Genomic DNA, 21,041 nt, shown 5'->3' with positions numbered 1-21,041 from the left:
CTGTGACCCAAAATGAGCACATACAAAGCATGCCCTGGTTTTGTGAATACCTGCGGATGTGTGTTTGAACATATCTTTTATATGTTTGTATGCATTTTTGTGGGTGTGACTGTGAGTGAGGAAAGAGCAAGCTAGACAGAGAGAAAGAAAGAACAAGTGCCTGCTGGACTTGATGACAGAATGTTCCACAAACATGATTGCTATCGCCCGGTGCCTGTCGTTGAGTGGCAAAGGCAATCTCGGTGGCATTATTACTATACCTCCACCATCTGTGAAGGGACGACGCACAGCGCGCACATCTAAGTTAATATCTCTAAGCTCGTGCTCTGCGTTTCTTTCACAGGACAAACATATGCCTGAGTACGATCTGCTTCCCTGTAAATCTCCTCTTGTATGTTTTCCTGTATTTGATGGGGTGTTTGTTTGTCCACCTGGTGTTGGTTTGTTTTTTCTGTAACACTTCACTGGCAGAGGAGTTGTTGGGAATTGTGTTTGTGTACTTAACAGGGACGTGGAGAGATGTTGCTTTTATCAAAATGGTGAGTTACAATGGATGAGATCACGTGGTGGTGTAATATAATATAATATACTTTTTATATATTTACATAAATAAGTGCATATTATTTATGTAATTAAGACTGAATGCTAGTACAGCATAGATGAAAGAGCATTACGCATGAAATCGGAGTGGTGGTCTTGCACTTTGAACTTGTATGAGAGTCATAGTTGTATAATCAGCCTGCATCATGTTTCTTTTTCTTTTATCTGTCATTCCATTCATAATCACTAGTAGATCAAAGGTGCCCTTGTTTAACTGATGTGTTGGCAGTGCTGGACTGGACAGTGTCACTCTTTACACTATCAGGATTGTCTCTGACAGATCTCTGTGCAGCAGAACACACCTGAAAGTGGCTCAAACACAAAATGCCTCCTTGTAATGCGATCACGTACAGATGGAGACTCTAGAACTTACCCATTTAAAAATATTTGTTTTGTTTTCAGAACACCTCCCTGTCATGTCTAATTTCAGTATACCCAAGAAGCTTGATATATATATATATATATATATATATATATATACACACACACACACACACACACACACACACACACACACGGGGCAGGTGTGTGTTTGTGTGTGTGTAAGTAAAGTAACAGTATGTTTTTATAGTACATCAAAATTCAAGGAAAATATGCTGATATAAACACTTTAATCACAGAATCAATTCATCATGTATATAGTGGTAAGTATCCCCGCCTGTCACGCTGGAGACCGGGGTTCGATTCCCCAACAGAGACCCAGTCCATATGATGACTTTGATTTGACACTCCATCCTTTTGCCAGGAGGTCCTGTATGTTGCTCTTCACCTCGTTGAACAAGGGTTTTGGTACTGATGAATACACTCTCTGAACTGGGAATCTGGGATGTTGTCATCCTTAAGGGTGATCGGCATCTGCAAGCTGGGTATGCACCCAATGTCATCTTTGTCATCCTCTCAGAAGGGTCACTCTGGGGTTGTATCTCTAAGAGTCCCTCTCCAATGTCCAAGTATCTTAAATGATCAATACTTTCATGAGGCTCAGACAAGAACAAAGAATCAGACTGTGCCATCTTTGAAGGGATTTGGCACTTCACCCAAGCCACCTGCCCAGCCCAAATAACTACCCCTCTTGGACTAACCTTCAAGTGCTCGTCTCCATCATCATCTTCAGCAGCTCGAACCACCTTGACTAAAGTTTGTGCCTTTTTCGTAAGGGATATCAATGGCTCCTGCCAGTAGTGAGGTAAGTGTTGGCATCAGTTTCTCAGACTGACCCTGAATCAGTTCTTCAACTAAGTTGAAACCCAGGAGTGGTCTCTCAATTGGCATCTTACTCACCAGGAATGGGACATTAATAGATAGACATGGGTCCTCATTTCCTAGCAGGTTGACTGTGATGACTGCCCAAGCCATTAAATGGGAGGTGTCCATTTACAGTGTAGACTTTCAGATCAACTTCACACCCAAGAAGCTCCCGAAGCGGCCTCACCTCAACACTTGGCAGTTTTTTTTTTCAATGCACGGTCCACCATACTAACTTGGGCACCTGTGTCGAGCAGTGCCCTCACTGTTAAGTTGCACTGGGTCAGTGCCTTGCTGCCGATCAATTTTATTGTTGTTGTTTTTGGTCTTCCAGAATGCATCCAGAATGCTTTCTCCTTGACTACTGTACTTCACCTCTTAAGTATCTTTGATCTTTTGTCTCTGATGGGTGTGTTTTGGTCCTAGCACTTCTCCCTCCCTAGGCATGTCCTTTTTGTGCACCAGACCCTTTTGCAGCTTTCACATCTCCGTCTGTTTCATCGCTATCTTGGGCACAACTCATCATGGATGGTTTTGCACTGGTTGGTGGGCCCAGTCGGCGCAGCCTCTCATTCTCGCCACTTGTGATTTTCATAACGTGCCTGAGGATAGCGTCGTCAGTTACATCACTATCTTTACACCGGTGGCTTAAGTGGGTCGCACACCGGACGCGCAGCTCAGCGCCGCGCCACGTCTAGGACAACTCTCACCTGAAAATCCGTTAGCATCAGCAATTTTCTGATTTCTGTAAATAAATTTAAAACTAAATGTATATTGCAGCACGGGGTTAAGTCTGTATATACATTAACTACGATTTGAGACACATAAATGTAAATTTAATATAAAACTATGTAAATGGCGCTCTGTGGCGCGGCAGGATTTTGAACACGGTCCTGAGCCGTTGCTGGGCGCCGCGGACAGACGCCGCCGGTGTGTGTACTCTCATAGAGAATAATGTGTTCGAATTTAAAAGACGTGGCGCTGCGCTGCGCGTCCGGTGTGCGACCCCCTTTAGGCCCTGGTAAACCGTGGCTAAGAACACATCTTGCACAGTAACTGCACTGTACTTCCTGTCTGAATCAGCTTGTTTTGCCGCAAAGAGTATTTTCTTGTTTCAACCCCATGACTCGGTATAAGAATTGCTGAGGGGTTTCGTGTTCACTCTGATTGGTGCACATCAGTTCTTGGAACAGTTCTGTGCTATTTTGGTCCACCAAGTGTGATTGTAAGAACCCTTTTAGCTCAGCTACAGTCATGTCGTCTTTGTTTATCAGCATACATTGTTGTACGTTATGTCTAATGAGTGATCCCCAATCTGGCCTCCATGTATCTTGAACTCACTGGACTGTATATATCAAAAACCCTCCCATAGGGAACGCAAAGTCATGATCTACACGTTTGGGCAGCTCAGTCTGGTTCACGTGTGCTGTAGTGGTGCCCCCTGTGCTACAGTGTGAGTCAAGCTAGTCAAGTTCGTGTTCTGGGTAGGTGTCATGTACTGGTGGATTTGTCTGCCAATTTCTTCATATTCTTCAAGCATTTTACGTATGTCTGTGTTTGTTTCAGGTATGGCCCCCTTAACACCCCTAGAGTCAGGTGCGACGTGGTGGTGTCAGATAGGTGTTGTCAGTGGTGGGTGGATGTAACACATGTGCAAGATGTGTGTTTGTATCAACATCAGATGTAGTACTGCAAATCTGTTTTGCTGATTTTACACTCTCTTGCAATGACAACAGTTATCTCATACCTTAATCCTCAGTCTCAAGCAAGGATTTACTTGACTTGAAGGCATTGATGTACTCAACAACCCTCAGTGTCATCCAGGTCCAGCTCAGATGAGTCTTGTACCTTGCAATGTGGAATAGTTCATCAGCAGGCAGTCTGATCAGGTCTTTTCTGATGTCCCACACCAAGCGTTTCCTTGTACGTTGCTCTCCATCGTCCTTCCCGAAACCGCCTTAACCTCAGGATGAAGACAGCCGTCTGTTCAACCCTCTGTATGTGTCTCGTACTCTCGTTGTCACTGTTGACACAGCAGCCGCCGGCCTCTAGCCCCTGCGCTACCTTGTCCCGCAGTCCTGGAATCTTTGCATCCTCCTAGCATCACATGGAGTGGATCCCGGACGAGCCCCCAAAAATCTGTTGCAGGCCCTGGCTCAGGAGACGTAAAGTGAGGAAAATGGGAGAGTCGCGTCTGGTCTTTCACAGCTTCTCTGCGGATATGAGGAAGCATGCGCAGTTCGCTGTTCTGTTTGTAACTCCCTGGAATGACAAAATAAGAGGCCTTTTTTTCATTTTGTCCATATAGTTTAATAGACATTTGTTAATTTGCAACACTGCATAAATGAAATAAAGCAACACAATCAGTCAATAACAATACTGAGGAAAACATACAATTGGAATCATACTTTGTGTGTATCACAATTGTGTTGTATAAACATTCCATTTTCTGTCATATTCTAGCTATGATAGAGGAATGTGCAGTATTTATTTTTTTGTGGGTTGAACTCTGGTTCATTACTGTGATGCATAATTCTCTGCAAAGATTTACTGAAATTCCCTTGAGGAATTTGTTTGTTTGTAAGGGCCAAATGTTTCAAGTTTACAGGAAAAGTAAATCAATTAAATGTATTTGTCAGCTGTTCACGGTCATGCTCTAAATTATATTTTGGCTTGCGTTGTGTCATATCTGCCATGTGATAAAAGCAGAAAGGCAAATTTTTGACACACTATCCCTCGTTGAACTCCATACTGTTTACTTCCTTGCAAAGCTGTGTTTGAGAAGCAGATGCAAACACCACGAATGACAGGATCAGCGTCTGGCAGCATGGCACAATGTTTTTGATAAAGAGCTTGCAAACAGATACACTTACCTTCACACAGGCCACTGGAATCGTGCCGTGTTGTGTTTTCATACATCCAGCAATTTGCATGGCTGATTGCTTGCACATCGTTTGCTTTGATGTGAGACAGACAGCCAGCCTTTCCTTTCCTTGTCAACAAACACCTGTATAACTTAACCATACCTGGAGCGCCTCGTGCCCACATGAGGGCATGTTTTTTAAGTCAGGAGCAGGTGCTTGTAATCCTAGATAAGCCAGTATCTCAACCCACTAGACTAAGAGGTGACGTGTGTGGCATTGGATGAGTCTGACCGTGGGTGGCCTGAACCTTCCTCATGCCAGTCCCACTCCACTCCATAAACTTTTTTTGTTTTGTTAGTTTTACTTTTTTTTTGTTTGTTTTTTTTGTTTAATTAAATTTTTTGTTTTCTTTTAGTTTGTGTTGTTTTTGTGTGTTTTTTCTGTTGTTTTTTAAATGTAGTATTTTGTTATTTTTATTTAGTTCTGTGGGGTCATTCATTTTATTTTTGTAATTTAATTTAATTTAGTTCTTTGAGGTTTATTTAATTTTTTTTAGTGTTCTGTTTGCTTTAGTTTATTACTCTTTTAAATTGCCTTATTTCGTTGTAATTTGTTTTTATTTAGTTCTGTGCTCTTTTTCTTTTTTTAAATATTGTATTTAGTTTTGTTGATTTTTATTTGTTGATTTTTTATAATGTTTTGCCTTTTTACTGGTGTTATTTACAGGGGAAATGAAAGAGAATTATCATAAGCCATATTTGATCTCATAATGCTCTGCATGAGGACCAAGCTCTGAACGTCGTTTTCCTATAACATCTTACAGATGCCTTTGCCAGTCTGCTTATATAGTGGGTTTTCATGCACCTTCTTTCAGATCAAGTGCCTTTTTCTTATTCCGTACACACAAATACACATTTGATTTCAGAATAATTCAAACATTGCATCCATACACATTGCTCTTAAGTTACTCTGACTCACAGATCCTTATTATCCCAAGTCAAGGCATGACAGAACAGCCAGATGATATGAGATTTAGTGCTTTTGGTTGAGACTTTTTTTTTTCTTAAGAAAAAGCTCTACATTTTGCTGTGTCGTGCTCATCTTCCTGGCCTGTGAGCCAGCTGCTCTTCCCTGGTTGTGCCTCTCGGCTCTTCCTGCTGCCCTGTGGCCACCCATCCTCAGACAGGTGTTTCAATATTGACTCGTTGGTTCTGTACTGACGTCAGTGAGCCTCAGTCATTGTTTTGCGCAAGCGGCACTTTTCAACAGGCAAAAAAATAATAAAATACAGGCGCCCATGTTGTTTGGACGGTCCTTTATGTTTATGTAACCTGCCGAGGAGAGAGGATGTGAGAGCGTGCGATGCAGAGGCTGTTTGTGCGGTTGGTGTATCTGGGTCCAACGCCGGGTCAACAGGGAGGAAAGAGGGCCGGGCGCCGCCGGTATTTACTCTCCCTCTTGGAAGACTGGATAGAGAAAACAAACTGTAATGCTAAATGGTTTTCTTTCCAGGATAGGGCTGGAATAGGGTGAGAGAGAACAGAGAAGGTTGGTTAGAGAAAACCTTTTTTTCTGAAGAGCATCTAAAGAGTACAGTAAATTGAGACATCTTTGGTTTATTCACCCTTGTGTTCATCCAAAGCCTTCTGTGGAAGCCAAATGATATTTTGTGGATGATTTATACTGTCAAACTCCCAATAGGACAAAAAAAGCACCACTAAAAGTTGTCATTTTTATCATATTTGATTTTTCTTTTAGTTTTTTTCTTTTTTGTTTTTATTTAGTTTAGTTTTATTTACTACAATTAATTATAAGAAAAATGACAAATGTCAAAAGCCATGGCTCTGACCCTTTGGAATAAATGATAAAGTTTTCCTAGAACTTCTAAAAACTTTGCTATTATTCTCCCAATTTTCCCTTGAAAATCTCGTACAAGCCTACATGGCATTGAACAAACATCTCATGACTGAACATCTTATGTGTTCTGAATTGCTTTTATTGTACTATTGCACTTCTACAGTGGGTTTTTTTTTTTTTTTTTTTGACTTTAAAACTGTACATTATGCAAAATATCTTCTTGTGAGGGTGATTAAATAACTGTGGCATTAATTTGTATTAGTATGCCTTAAAAACCCAAAAGTTATGTATATATATAAATAACATATTATTATTTTCTATTTACTTCCTGTAAAGTCCAGACAAATGAAATCTCACGTAGTGTGAATAGTGTCGACCAGAAGTCTCTGTAAACTTCAGTTCGTGTGGCGCATGTTTTTCCTCAATCCACCTACTTGTGTATGCCAAAAGAAAAATGACAGGTGCATCTTATCTGTCCATTTTCTTGCCTTCCTGCCTGCGCATTTGTGATTTGACCAAGAAGCGTGTATTATCAAGGTCAAGTTAATCTTGGCTAAGAGAAATCCGCGTTCCAATATGTAAAGCCGAGGCCGCGGTCAGGAGAGGCCAGGAAATGCCTGGGATTGGAGTAACAAAGGCTAAGTTCTGAGAACTAAAGACAGTTTGAGTTCAGAATAAAGAGTACTATAATCAAACATTAGACGCCTCACACACAGTGTTTGTGTTCTTAGTGTTCATCTCAGCTACATCCAGTCAAAGCCAGAGTTTTCTCTATAATGTGGTTTGTTTTCCCAGGTCTTATTTAAGATATCACATCCATATGTCATCCGTCTTTAGATTTCAAACTTAATGTGAGCTTTCAATCAACCAATTTTGGATGCTTGTTAGATGCCGTAAAGCTTGAGAGCTTTTAAAATGTACTTTTGTACACTAAAAAGTTTGGAATCAGTATGTTGTTGTTTTTTATTTGAAAGTTATTAGTAGTTTTATTCTGCAAGAATGCATTAAATTGATCAAAAGGGTTGGGAAAGACATTTATAATGTTACATAAGATTTTTCTCTAAAACAATCCTGAAAAAAACAGTTTCAGTTTTTGTCAGTTTTTGAATTGTAATAATATTTCACAATATTACTGTTTTTAGCATTAGGGAATCAATCAGAATTATTTTAATCCATGGATGAAATCCATTGATTGTGTGAATAGTGGCTAATTTTGATTTCATGTGTCTTTTTTCTCTCTTTCATTTAATGTGTTCAGGTGTTTCGAGTGGCCAGTGTATGTCTGGGCAGTCCTCCAGACACCATCTGTTGGGAATACCGGGACAAGGACAAGAACTTTCACCGCATGGGCCCTTTAACTCCTCTGGAGTTCTACACACAGCACGTCAAACCACTCTATAATCTCCAGGACAAGGTACAAGCAGTTCAGACTACCTAAGCTACAGCATTAGTTGCCTTCAGTGTGTTGTAGTCCTCACTCTCAGGTTGTGTAATTTCTACGCAGGTCTGCCTCGTTAATGACCCTCGGCCCCAAAACCCCTATGGGAAGCTGTACAGTGTGGAGTTTCTGGGCAACATGGTGGGCGGCCGCAGAACACTTTACAACAACCAGCCCATCGAGCTGCTCAAGCAAGCTGCTGCAAATTCCATCAAGAGTGGAGAGGTAAAATCAACTATTCGATAGATTGTTTGAACAACTAGGCCATTATAATACGGCTGATTTAGGGCCATGTGCTCATCCTTGCAAAAGTGTGTGGATTTTTTTTTTTTTTTTTTTTTTTTTTTTAAGCTTCTTATTCATTAAAAGTGACAGTAAAAACATACATAATATTACTACAGAAGGTTTCAGTTTCCACAAAAATGTTATCTAGCACAACTGTTTTCAACATTTGTAATAATGAGAAATCAGTACATTAAAGGGATAGTTCACCCAAAAATTAAAATGCTGTCATCATTTACTCACCCTCATGTTGTTCCAAACCTGTATGATTTCCTTTCTTCTGCTGAACACAAAAGAAGATATTTTAAAGAAGGTTGGTAATTAAACAGTTGCTGGTCCCCATTGACTTCCATAGTATTTTTTTTTTTCCTACTATGGAAGTTAATGGGGTCCATCAGTCGTTTGGTTACCGACTTTCTTCAAAATATCTTCTTTTGTGTTCAGCAGAAGAAAGAAAGTCATACAGGTTTGAAACAACATGAGGGTGAGTAAATGAGCCCAGCATTTTTGGGTGAACTATCCCTTTAACATAATTTCTGAAGGATCATGTGACACTGAAGACTGGAGTAATGGCTGCTGAAAATTCAGCTTTGCCATAACAGGAATAAATTACATTTTAAAATATATTAAAATAGAAAACTATTCTTTTTAATTGTAATAATATTTCAAAATATTACTGTTTTTACTGTATTTTTGATCAAATAAATGTAGCCTTGGGGAGCAGAAGAGACTAAATTATATTCTTGAAGGTGGTGAATCTGTTACAAAAGAAATGTTTTGATGGTTGTAGTACAGATAAATTGAAAAAAGCACCATCTTTAAAGCATTACCATTGAAAAAAATATGAAAAAAAAAAAAAAAACCTCACTAACCAAACTTGATCATTGTCCCATCCCTATTTCCAACCGCATATTCTGTCTACATGAGACATAATGAGTTTGTTTACACCAAGTTCGATCCCACTAAATGAAAAAAGTATAAATTATTCACAGAGAGTATCCAGTATTTCCATAGTAATGTGCTGAGGTTTACATGCCTAAGTGTTTTTTTGCCATTCAAACAATTTAGAATTTTTTTGCAGTTGCAATATCTTGCTCTCTGTCTGGAGTTTTGTTTGAAAGTCTTGTTGTACAGGTTTGTCTTGACAAAGCTATTGTTGGGATTTAGAACATTGATGCTGTTGTTTAGCTAGGGCTTTAGGATGGTGATTTTAATAACTGAGCAGCTGAAAGTGGATTTTTGTATGTCTGTATTGATTAATGTCTTTCTGGCATCAGGCGGTGTGGTTTGGCTGTGATGTAGGCAAACATTTCCATAGCAAACTGGGCATCAATGACATGAATGTGTGAGTATTGCCTCTTCCTTTAGTTAAATAGTAAGACTTATTTCTGAATGTGTTTGTGATTAAGGATTCTCTGTATATTTTTGTAGGTTTAACCATGACCTGGTGTTTGGCATCTCAGTGAAAAACCTATCTAAGGCGGAAAGGTTGATCTATGGAGACTCCATGATGACCCATGCCATGATCCTTACTGCCGTTACTGACAAGGTACTGAGAGAACAGCATGCTCAAAAACCCAACACACACTGGGGTTGGATAGTACAGGAATTTGAGAAAGTTATTTAACGACCAGTATATCGCATGGATTATGACCCTGCCTGCTCATTAACAGCTCTGACAGTCAGTGTGACCTGAAGATTTTTTTTTCTCCCTTTCTGCAGACATCCGGCCTGTTTTAATTACCAACAGTTTGTCTGTTTTCCCCTCATTAGTTGCCATATGCATATCCAGAGTTCACTATTCTCTTCTCAGCAGCCGGTATGCAGCCTCAGTGTACATGTGCTATAAAACAAAGGGCTTCTTCAGCCTGTCTATCAATCAGTAAAAGATAGCCCAGGTTTAAAGTGCAGCTAGATGTTACACTGTGTGAAATATACACTACTGTTCAAAAGTTTAGGGTCATTAAGTTTTTTTTGTAAAATAAATTAATACTTTTGTTCAGCAAGAAAACATTAAATTGATCAAAAGTTACAGTAAATATATTTATAATGTTGCAAAAAATCTAATTTCAAATAAATGCTGTTATTTCAAACTTTCTATTTATCATCCCGAAAAAAATGAATCACGGTTTTCAACTGTTTTCAACATTGATGATGATAAGAAATGTTAAATAAATTAACATCTTAAATCGGCCCCTTTAGTATGTGGCATCCCTCAGGGGTCGATTTTGGGACCACTTTTATTGTCCATATATATTTTTTTGGATCCTTTGAATTCTATTTTTCAGTTTTATTCTCCAGTAGGTTTAGCAAAGAAATCTTCTTTAGCCTGTGTTTGTGAATGCTATAATGACATTAAGCTTTGGCTGACTAATAATTTCCTTCAATTAAATGAGAGTAAAACAGAGGTTCTGATTGTGGCCCTTCCACGTCATCTCTATTTATCCTGGCCGGTTGGTTAGGTCCTTTAGCGCTTTGCCCAAGGTCACATTTGTAATAGTTCACAGTTCAACCGTACAAACCTAAAACCTTTTCATTTCAAGCCCACATCTATCCATTATGCTAAACCAACCAATAAAACTGTCATGTGAATGGGATGGTCTTTTTTTCTCTGTTTCTTCACCTTTGTCTCTCGTCCTCAGAATGGGAAGGAGGAATGCTATGAGAAGTGGCGCGTAGAGAACTCGTGGGGAGACGATCGTGGGAATAAAGGTGAGGGGTCGCCATCTGTCTGACGATTACACGTGCTTCCTAATTTACAGATATTTGGCTTTTGACATTGGATAATTCAATTTGCAGCAGGATTAGCTCTTGGGGCTCCTTAGTACACTCTTCAATGACTTAATTTAACTCTTGTCTGAGAACACTGGGAGTCGGATATTTGATTTAGCATGGGGTCTGTGCTGGGCCTTTCTGATTTTAGAGGTTTATAGCACGCTGTGTGCGCTAGTCTTGTCAGGCACATCTGTAGACCCGCTCACAGCTGGACCAAATGTCCATACCCACTTTCTTATTTAAAACAGACGCTACATCGAGGGGCTGTTTAATTAGATCTGGCGGCCTGGAGAGAGAAAGAGTGTGTGCACACGCATACATTGCCGTTTTCTTTCTGCTTCCTTAGACCTGCATTCCTCAGAAGATTATAAAGGTTTTTTTGGCCTGCTCGTTTATCGTAGAAAATGATTCCTTGCAGATTGCTTCATCTCTGCATTTAAAGAGTTCAAAATTTGCCTTAAAGATGAAACATGTCCTTTTTTTCTATGTTAAAATACTTTTTCCTATGGTGGTTTAATGTGAGGAGACAATTAAATGAAAGTTTTCATTGGATGACTTTCTCAAAGAGTGTAATCGCCATGGCTTTGTGGTGTTTATAAGGCAAGTATTGCTATTTTTAATTTCACTTTTCTGTCATTCAAAAGTTTGGGGTCAATAAGAATTACTCAATAAGTAATTAATACTATAATACTATAATAAATGCCCAAAATTCAGGTGTTTCATGACAGGAATCATTTTAAAATTTATTAAAATAGAAAAGTTATTTTAAATTGTAATAATATTTCACAAAATTACTGTATTTTTGATCAAGTAAATGCATCCTTGACGAGTATAAGACTTCTTTCAAAAACATTACTGACCCCAAACTTTTGAAGGGTGATATACTTGAGGAAAGGGTTTTGGGATGTGCAATATTTTGGCTGATATGCCCAATATTTTTATCATTTAAATTACCTAATGCTAACTTGGTTAATCTTAAAATAATAATAATAATATTAATAAAATAACTTAAATTCTTTTGCAAATATCAAAATGAATATTCAGTTTTCATGCTAAATTATATTGTGATGCTAAAATTCACTTGTAGCATTTGAAACTACTGATTTTAGTTTTTTATTATTTTTAATTTAGACAATGTTATAAAATTTTAATATTCTGCACAGTAAGCAACTGCCTAAACAACCACCTAGCAACACCCTAACAACCATTAAAACACTCTAGCAGTGCCAACTCCAACAATCCCGGTAGTAGTGCAGAATTCACACGCTTCTCCTTTAACCCACTGACTTTCTTCGAAACACCTGCCAATGTCTTATAAAACAGCAGTCTTACAGCACACTGCGTATTAATAATACATGACAAATAGCACCTAATCACAGCTGTTTATGAACTCAGAAATCACAGCTGCACATAAATCAGGACTTTTTGTGGTTTTCGAGCAATATTGTTTGACAGTTAGACGAGAAGGGGGAATTTAAAAAATGTGTTGTTGAGGTTGAAGGGGTTAAGGGCTCTCAGATTGGTCATAACAGTTGTTTCCCCTGAAGATTAAACAATAACATGATATACTCAGGGGGGCCGGGTTGACATTTCAGGGGGAATACAGACTTTGGGCTGTATTTCTGCCTCATTCCTACCTTTTTTTTTTTTGCATGTTTACATACTGTGGCACGAACAAGAGTTTGAAGAGGGGTATTTGTGTAACTGATTTTGACCGAATATTTATAATGTGTTCTGTGGCTCACTGGGGGCCCTGAAGCTTGTAGATTTTATGGGTGTAAAAGTGGAGTGATGAATAGAGAGATAAATATTCTTTCAGATGCTTTATGTCCCCCAGGAATGGATGATTTCTGTTGCAAATACAAAGACTGCTTGCTTCATAAATAAATATGATGTTTTGCAGCAAAATTGTGTTTGTTCTTCAGATTTAGAACAATTTGTCACTGAGGCTCGGCTCGGGCTCATTAAAAGTCCAAAAATGAAGCTCCATTCACACACATTACAAGTATTTTGGAGGGGGAAAAAAAAAATCACACTTTAATTACCAAAGCATTGAGCTGAGGTACCGATGCATAGAAATCCAACATGGAAATTCAAGCTCTACTGTTCTATTTGTTCTAGTACGTGTTCTGCTCTGTTTCTCTAAGTGTTTTTCTTCTGTTTGATTGCCCGGTTGATACGTCTTAGTCAACCGGACATGGCTCAAGAATAACATAAAATAATCCTTATCGACATTTACTTCCTGATTTTAGCAAGGGAAAACTTTCCTGTTCTCAAGACTTGTTGCTTTCTTTAAAGGGGTCATATAATGGTACATGCACTTTTACAAGTTGATTGTACTGAAATGTGTGTTGGCAGTGCCTGTACACAACCATCATAAAATGATAAAAATCCATCCAGTGTTTTTTTTTTTAAATCTTCTTATATGTTTTCCCCTCTCTCAAATCAAGCCGTTCGACCTTGTGACGTCACACGGTCGGACGCCCCTCCCACGATTGTTGATTGACAGCAGCGTTTCAACACAGACCCGCCCTCGCTTGTGAGCGAGCTGTCAATCATAGTCCGCGCATCATTGTTGATGCGCTGGAGCACTGTCTATGAGCAGAATGGCGTCTAAGCGATTGTGGTGTTCTGTTCTTGGGTGTAATAAGGAACACAGCAGTCATTTTAATGTTCCTAAATCCGAACCGCTGAAGACGCAGTGGCTGAGTTTGTTTTCGAACGGAATATTCCCCACGATCAACGTCAATGCTTTCATGTTTGCGTGAATCATTTCACCAGACTGCTTTATAAACGAGAACATTGAAAAAGGTATTAGCTCCTGTCTGAGTATGTGTTGTTTATGTGCCTAATGACTGTCATTGTCTCACAGACTGGTTATTTTTTTAAACAGATCAGTAAAATGTTAGTGCTTCAGCCCTGACAGTTGTACCTAACACTGCATAGTTAACGTTACGCATCACTGACAAGCCTACATTTACCGAAAAAAAGTTTTTCATGACCATTAGCTGTAACATCAATCTGTCAATGAACTAACGTATCAGTAAACACATAGCGTTCGTATCTCACTACTCTACCCTGCCAGTACACACAAAGATAGATCAAAGTGACATTACGTTAACCAACCATTCACAAACGTCCTGTTTTCCGACTTCGGTTCAAATTGATACAGTTGCACAGATATTTCCTCAGAGACTCCCGCTGCCATTCTTTCTCCAAAATATACCCTCAACTGTTGTCAAGGCAACACTCCACGTGTGTTGTGTCAAAACGCCCCACAGAACAGAGGGGCGGGGTGAGCAAAGCTCATTATCATTTAAAGACACATGCACTTAAATGGCGTGCTGAAAACAGCTGTTTTTGACCAGGTAAAATGAGTGTTTTCTTACAATACTAATGAGAATTTTTAATTAAAGTATATTACAAACTTTTAATTTAGACCCTAAAGAATCATATTAGCTTGTACAAAAATGGCATTATATGACCCCTTTAAGCAATTAAGAAAGGAACTGGCTTTATTGGGAGCCACTGTCAGACACATTCTGAATAAAAAATAATGTTCAAATGTGTGTTTGCTTGTTTTAAAATCAAACCTTGTCAGTTTCGAGAGGTGAGAACAGACGGGCGATTAAGACAGGGTGTGGCTCTTTCCCTCTGTGAGGAACAATGAAGAACATGCCGCGCTAATGGGATCAGGATTTCATTTGACATCAGATTTGGTTAAACACTGTTTGCGGTTTAAGTTTTACTCACAAGCCTAATCGGCTTTCAGAGTGTGACGAAAAATCCCGTCTCACGAGGCGGGCACTTAATCGGACATCTCTCAGGCCTGGACTTTATAGTGTCATATATTGCTTAATTACAAGTTCAATTAGCCGACTGAGTTCTGTCCAAACCTAGTGAGCTGGGCAATCTTAAGTTTCTCAAAAGAGCTTCTGCTGCTGCAAATTAAATAGTGTTCCCCTTCTTTTGCTCCTCTCTTATTTTTCCCGTTTATCTCTGCTTCTTCCTGCAGGATATCTGATCATGACAGACGAGTGGTTCACCGAGTATGTATATGAGGTGGTGGTGGATAAGAGTTTCATCCCACCTGAAGTGCTGGACGTCATGCAGCAAGACCCCGTCGTCCTCCCGGCCTGGGACCCCATGGGAGCCCTGGCTTAACCACTGGAGCCAAAGGCACCAGTTTTAGCCTGGTCTCCTTGACTCAGCCTCCAGCTGGTTTTTTACCCCTCCCATCATCTCTCACAAAAAGCCTGATCTAGATAAAAAAAAAATAAAGTTTTTTTGTCTCTTTTTTATTATCACTGGAGTCTGAGTCACGAGTCATTTCAATGCGGCGTTTGCTTAGTGGTCACCTGCTAGCATTCCCCTATTTTATTCCGGCATCTTTCAGATGATATATTACACTACTGTTCAAAAGGTTGAGGTCAGTAAGTTTTCTTTTTTTATAGTTAAATTTCAGCATTGATAATAATAAGAAATGTTTCTTGAGCAGCATTAGAATGGATTTTGAAAGAGTATGTCGTACTGAAGACTGGAGTAATGATGCTGAAAATTCAGCTTTGTCATCACAGGAATAAATTACATTGATTTGAAAATCTATTAAAATAGAAAAAGAAAATTATTGTAACAATATTTCACAATGTTACTGTTTTTACTGTATTTTTGATCTAATGTATGCAGCCTGGGTAACTGGGTAATAAGCATGAGAGACTTTTTTCAAAAACATTTTAAAAAATCTTACCAACCCCAAACAGTAGTGTATATGTTTTTGAATGGCCATCAATAGAGAAATGCTATGAATAACTGGGTTATGTACTAGCCATGCTTACAATTTCCCTAGTGCAGCATCCTAAGTGCAAAGGGCACCACCAGCAGACAGGATTATTTCAGATCCCATTGGAAGACTCAGTACAGGCTGTGCAGCATATGTTAAATCATGGCTGATATCTATGATATTATATGCTGGAGTTCACATTACAATATGGGTACAGAAAATGTTACATATGAACTCCTAATGCTCTTCATTTTAAAGCCTCACATACAGTATGCTGCACTTTTTATTCAAGTCTGAGTTAAAAATCAGCCAGTTTTAAGGGACATAATACAGTAGTCAACATATCGTTCAAAATTCATATATAACTTTGATGAAAGGTTTTGATCCACTTCAAATGTTGATTACTGCAGATCGATTTGTAATTAAACTTGAACAAATTGAGTTGTCAGCATCTGTGTGTTAAATCTAATTAAGAGGAGTTAATGGCTCTTAATTACACCCACACAGAAAGAAGGAAATAAACATGAGGATATAAGGTTATAAACAATGTTTTGTAATCATGCACCTACCCTATTCAATATAAACTAATTCATAGTTGAGTTGAGCGCACATGGATATATATATATATATATAGTAAATATATTTATTTAATATATATATATATTATTTTTTTAAATAAGATTTTATTAAAATATATAATATCTATAAAATATATATAATATATTATTTAAATATATAAAATACATTTGGCTAAGTTAATACATTAACTGGTCATTTAAGTTTCCAGGGCTGTCCACAGTGTCTTCACTATAGTAGAAATTGTATGTATAATGCAGGCAGGTTGTAAAGTTTTAAAATGTTATAATATACTGAGTATCAAAAACTAAAATGAATTCATGGTCATATCTCTAATATTTTTGTTTATTTTTAAGTCTTTATTCAATATTTTTAGCATTTATTTAGATCTAAACAAGAACAAATATGTTTTAATTTACTTTTTCATTAGCAATAACAACACATTTTATCTTAGAAGACCCTTAATATAGGCATTTCAGATATTAACATTTATTTTAAAAAAAATCTTGGTCACATAAACCATGGTCTGTTGAGGATTAGGCTGATGTCTTAATTAAAGACCTGCACATTTTGGGCTGTTCACCAGGTTATATCACACAGCAGATACCTGACTGAAATATATATATATATATATATTTTGCTAGGAAATTTCTTAATAATTGTATTTATTTAATTAAATGTATTGTTTTTATTTTGCCAAACTAATTTGTCCTCCATGTGATTTTTCCAATTTAAATGCCTCAAAACGGCAAAGTGTCTCTTTAAGACTCTTAAACTGAATGCCTTCCAACAACATAAAATGATATTATCAGACTATTTTGCATGGATTTAATACAATTTTTCCACTACCGTGGAGAGATGGTATCTTTTTGAACTTTGCGAAGACTGTGGAAATACCAGGGCCTCACAAAAGATTAAAAAGCGAGGAAGGGGTTTAAAAGACCTCTGAGGAACGGTACCTTTTTGTTGGCCGTTCCATGGAACAATTATACCTCCGAGTCCTCATCCTAACAAAGAGTGATTCCAAGAACTCTTTTGGTGTTGAAATGGGAAGATACTCTTGACTGGATATTTGTGCCCTTAATTCTTTCACATCCCAATCTGCCACTGTTAGAGGGAAAGTTAAAGGGGAGTGCATTTGTCACAGACACAACCTAAGCTTCTTATTTCTCTCCTTAAAAATCTGTTTCACCTAGTTCAGATACATCCACCCACCCCTCTGTTACCCTGCTGCTTTTCAGTTCATTGGACTTGTTGCGGATTATCCTACTAGCTCAGACAGATTGGAAAGACTCTGTGTTCTCCACACTGTAAGTGTGTTTGTAATATGTCTGTCAGAGAAGTTTGGTTCTTCAAGAGCTGTCTGTGTGCCTTGTATGTGTTTGTCTTTGGGGATTTAAAACAGGTTTGTAGCATCTATTACATCTAGCTATAAGAAGACAGATTCTTGGGAACGTTTGAGACACAACATGATCAGAATCTTTAGATGGGAATCTAAAGAAAAACTGGATGATATAATGGATCCTCAGCAAATGTTTTGGGTACTTTACATTATTTATGTGCTTAACAGTGTGTGAGTGCTTAAAAGTGGGGAAAATAGTTTGAATTGTCCCCTCACCGTGGACCCTGAGAGATGCTCCAAAAACATCAAATTAGCATGAGCCGCAGAACTCAACTTGACATCTGTAAGGTAGGTCACCGTTTTTGTATTTTAAGGGGTTACTGGCTAATAATAAATTACATCTACCTTTCATATGTGAAGATATTATTTGTACCTGTAAAATCCAAGTGTGTCCGGTGGTTTGTTTTAGGTAATGACCACCACGCTTGTTTCTTCGCGGTAGGCGTAACTTGTTGTAGTGGGCGTGGTTTGTAGTACAGCGGGACGCAGACAGACCCTTCTGGTCAATCCTTGCAGTTATTCACTGCTCTGTAGAGGACGCTGTTTCTCCCCAACACATGTCCAGAGAGCATTTCTTTCAATAAGATAGCAGATAGAAGGAACTCACAGATAAATATAGAAAAAGTAAAAGATTTGACATTATTTGAATAGTATGGAAGAAACTGGAAAACACCTCAGAACGGTTTTATCGAGGTAAATATAAAAAATAATAATAATAAGATCTGTGATGCGGTTCACCTGAGGTGGTTCTCCGTACTTCTCACTGGTTAAGGTTATTATACAGATTAAACGTCCTGTCTCCTTCGGTCCGTTTGTGCTGTCATCAGCCAGCACCCCTTCTTATGTCCTGATCCCTCTGTCCCGTCTTCTGTACGATATATACGGACAATCACAACAATAAGAGATTAAGTAAAGGTGCTAACTGTCTTGTTTTCTGCTCAGATTATGGCATACATTGACACAAAAAGATGCTAGTAGGCCTGCGATTTTGAATGATAGCTGCTACAACAACATAGTATGCTGTTTAAAAGTATTTGGACAACTTTGTTGAACATAGTGGAATATTTATGTGACGCAGTAGGCTACACTTTTACGTAGACACCTGTGTGGACTTGATACATAAAATCACCTTAGAATCATCTGAACAGTTTCGGGTGGTCAGTTTGATCATTTTATGTTGATAAAGCATTCTAGCCTAGCCTACTGTCTTTTTCTAACGTTTTATTATTGATTTTCATATCACAACTTCTGGTGCTAATGGTTACAATTTCCATGGCTCAAAGTGCATTTTGACAGATTGCACGTCGAAAATCACTTTTACTTTCATTTAATAATGCACCAGACGGTTAGAATTTCTTCTTTTTTTTACTTTTTAAAAACAAATCTGCATAAATTAATTCACACTAATAGGACTGGATCAAGCTGTCCTTGACCGTTTTCTCTGTGCTCGAAAATGCAAATCTTCAGTTATCATCTTACATTGTTTGTTGTGTGTGTGTGTGTGTGTGTGTGTAGTCCTGGAAAACCCTACATTATGGGGACAAAATGTCCCCACAAATATGGCAATATCCGAAATCCTTGTCCGTGTGGGTGTTTTTTGAAAATGTAAAAATGCAGAAAGTTTTGTGTGATGGGTAGGTTTAGGGGTAGCCTAGGGTTAGTGTAAGGGTATAGAATATACAGTTTGTATAGTATAAAAATCATTCTGTCTATGGAAAGTCCCCATAAAACATGAAAACACAACATGAGTATGTGTGTGTGGTTTGGTTGTAGCCTATGTTTGCCTGAGGTGATGGCTTTTATTCAAGTATACAATGCATTTGAATAAGCTATGCTAAGAAAATAACAACTTGCTGTATTAGAAAGGTTCATAGTCTGCTGATGAAGCTGAAGAGTCAGTTGTGTTGTAGTGCATGACGTTTAATTTTCAAAAGGTAATATATGTTTTGTGTCCATCACTAAGTTGTGTTATTTCTGGATTTCAGATCATTCAGGAGAACAGAAGGGTAATGTATATTTATCTTTCCCTGTTAATTCAATCCTTATTTTTTACGTCTAATATGTAGTTGTTACATTATGTACAGCTAAAAAGTCAATGTGGAAACCATGTTGCGTGTTCATATTTATCTCTAAAATCTTGTTTACAATTAGACTCCCAACTGTGTGCGTAATTCACTTATTTGCCATGGCACTTAGAAGATTAATTGCCAAACCATGCCTATATTTTAACTGTTTTTAGTCTATTTGCACAGTGAGCTTCCCAACAAGATCATTGTCTGCATGTAATTGAAAAGGCCTATACAGTCAGTCAAAAGTCTAGACACACTTGACTAGATTTTACATTTCTCTTGTGTCTACATATATTATAAAATCATATTATGTAAAATACATATAAATGATATATAGGTGTGTGTGTGTGTGTGTGTGTGTGTGTGTGTGTGTGTGTGTGTGTGTGTGTGTGTTGGACCGGATAATAAAGGAAAAACAGGCAACAAGTGCCCACCATAGAAACTCATTCAATTAATTTTTGTTTTCATAATTTTTATGACTTTACTATTATTCGAAAATATGTAATAATAAAATAGTGATGAAGTGTATCAGTAAGTCTATCCAAACTTTTGACCTGCATGTGTATGAAGATATCAGCGATTCTTTTAAACTAATAGGCAGACCTGACGTCAATTAAGTAAGTCAAATATCTTAGTGGGATTTTGAGAATGTAGGTCAGGGTTCTTTTGACACAAATAAACACTATGTGGATACGCATGTGATGAGGACTGGAGTTCTCCATTCATGCCTTTTGTGTTTTGCATGAACAGATGCTTGGTAGCAGGGGTCATAATTATATCATTGAGCTTAATTCTATGTGACTACATCTGAAGTGCCTTAAGGTGACTACCACAAAGCAAGTTTGGTAGCAGAAAAAGTAGAGGAAGACAGAGTGAGTGAGAGAAAGAGAGCGAGCAGGGGTGAAGGGGGTGTGTCTTGAGTGCTGGGCTCCCAGGGATGGTTTTGGTCACCACCCTAACACAGACCCCCACAGAACTGCTCAACCGCAGCACGGTAGGGTTGCACTGTGCATGGTGTTTGTGGCTGCGTGTGTGTTTTAGCGAAGCGATTTGGGGTGGCAAGTCTTTGCTTGTGTGTGTCTGTACGCGCCTGCATGTGTAACAGGAGGCATTTTGATGTTTCTGTGTATGCCGTTGATTCTTGTCCAAAGTT

General features: G+C 38.3%; 2 protein-coding genes across 2 annotated transcripts in view; one reads left to right on the top strand and one right to left on the bottom strand.

The window, feature by feature from the left end:
• Window positions 1-15,368, top strand: part of blmh (bleomycin hydrolase) — a 20,408-nt gene extending 5,040 nt beyond the window's left edge. Inside the window, exons 7-12 of the mRNA XM_079886972.1 lie at window positions 7,825-7,980; window positions 8,071-8,229; window positions 9,564-9,631; window positions 9,718-9,835; window positions 10,929-10,998; window positions 15,077-15,368. Of these exons, the coding sequence (XP_079743098.1) occupies window positions 7,825-7,980; window positions 8,071-8,229; window positions 9,564-9,631; window positions 9,718-9,835; window positions 10,929-10,998; window positions 15,077-15,225 (720 nt within the window). The 3' untranslated portion in view covers window positions 15,226-15,368. The remainder of the gene's footprint in view (window positions 1-7,824; window positions 7,981-8,070; window positions 8,230-9,563; window positions 9,632-9,717; window positions 9,836-10,928; window positions 10,999-15,076) is intronic.
• clip3 (CAP-GLY domain containing linker protein 3) overlaps window positions 1-21,041 on the bottom strand; it is a 769,717-nt gene that overhangs the window by 282,810 nt on the left and 465,866 nt on the right. The gene's annotated exons all lie outside the window — the stretch shown is intronic.

Source organism: Squalius cephalus (assembly GCF_949319135.1).
Source record: "Squalius cephalus genome assembly, chromosome: 11".
NCBI classification, from domain to species: Eukaryota; Metazoa; Chordata; class Actinopteri; order Cypriniformes; family Leuciscidae; genus Squalius; species Squalius cephalus.
This window is presented reverse-complemented; position numbering and strand designations above follow the sequence as displayed.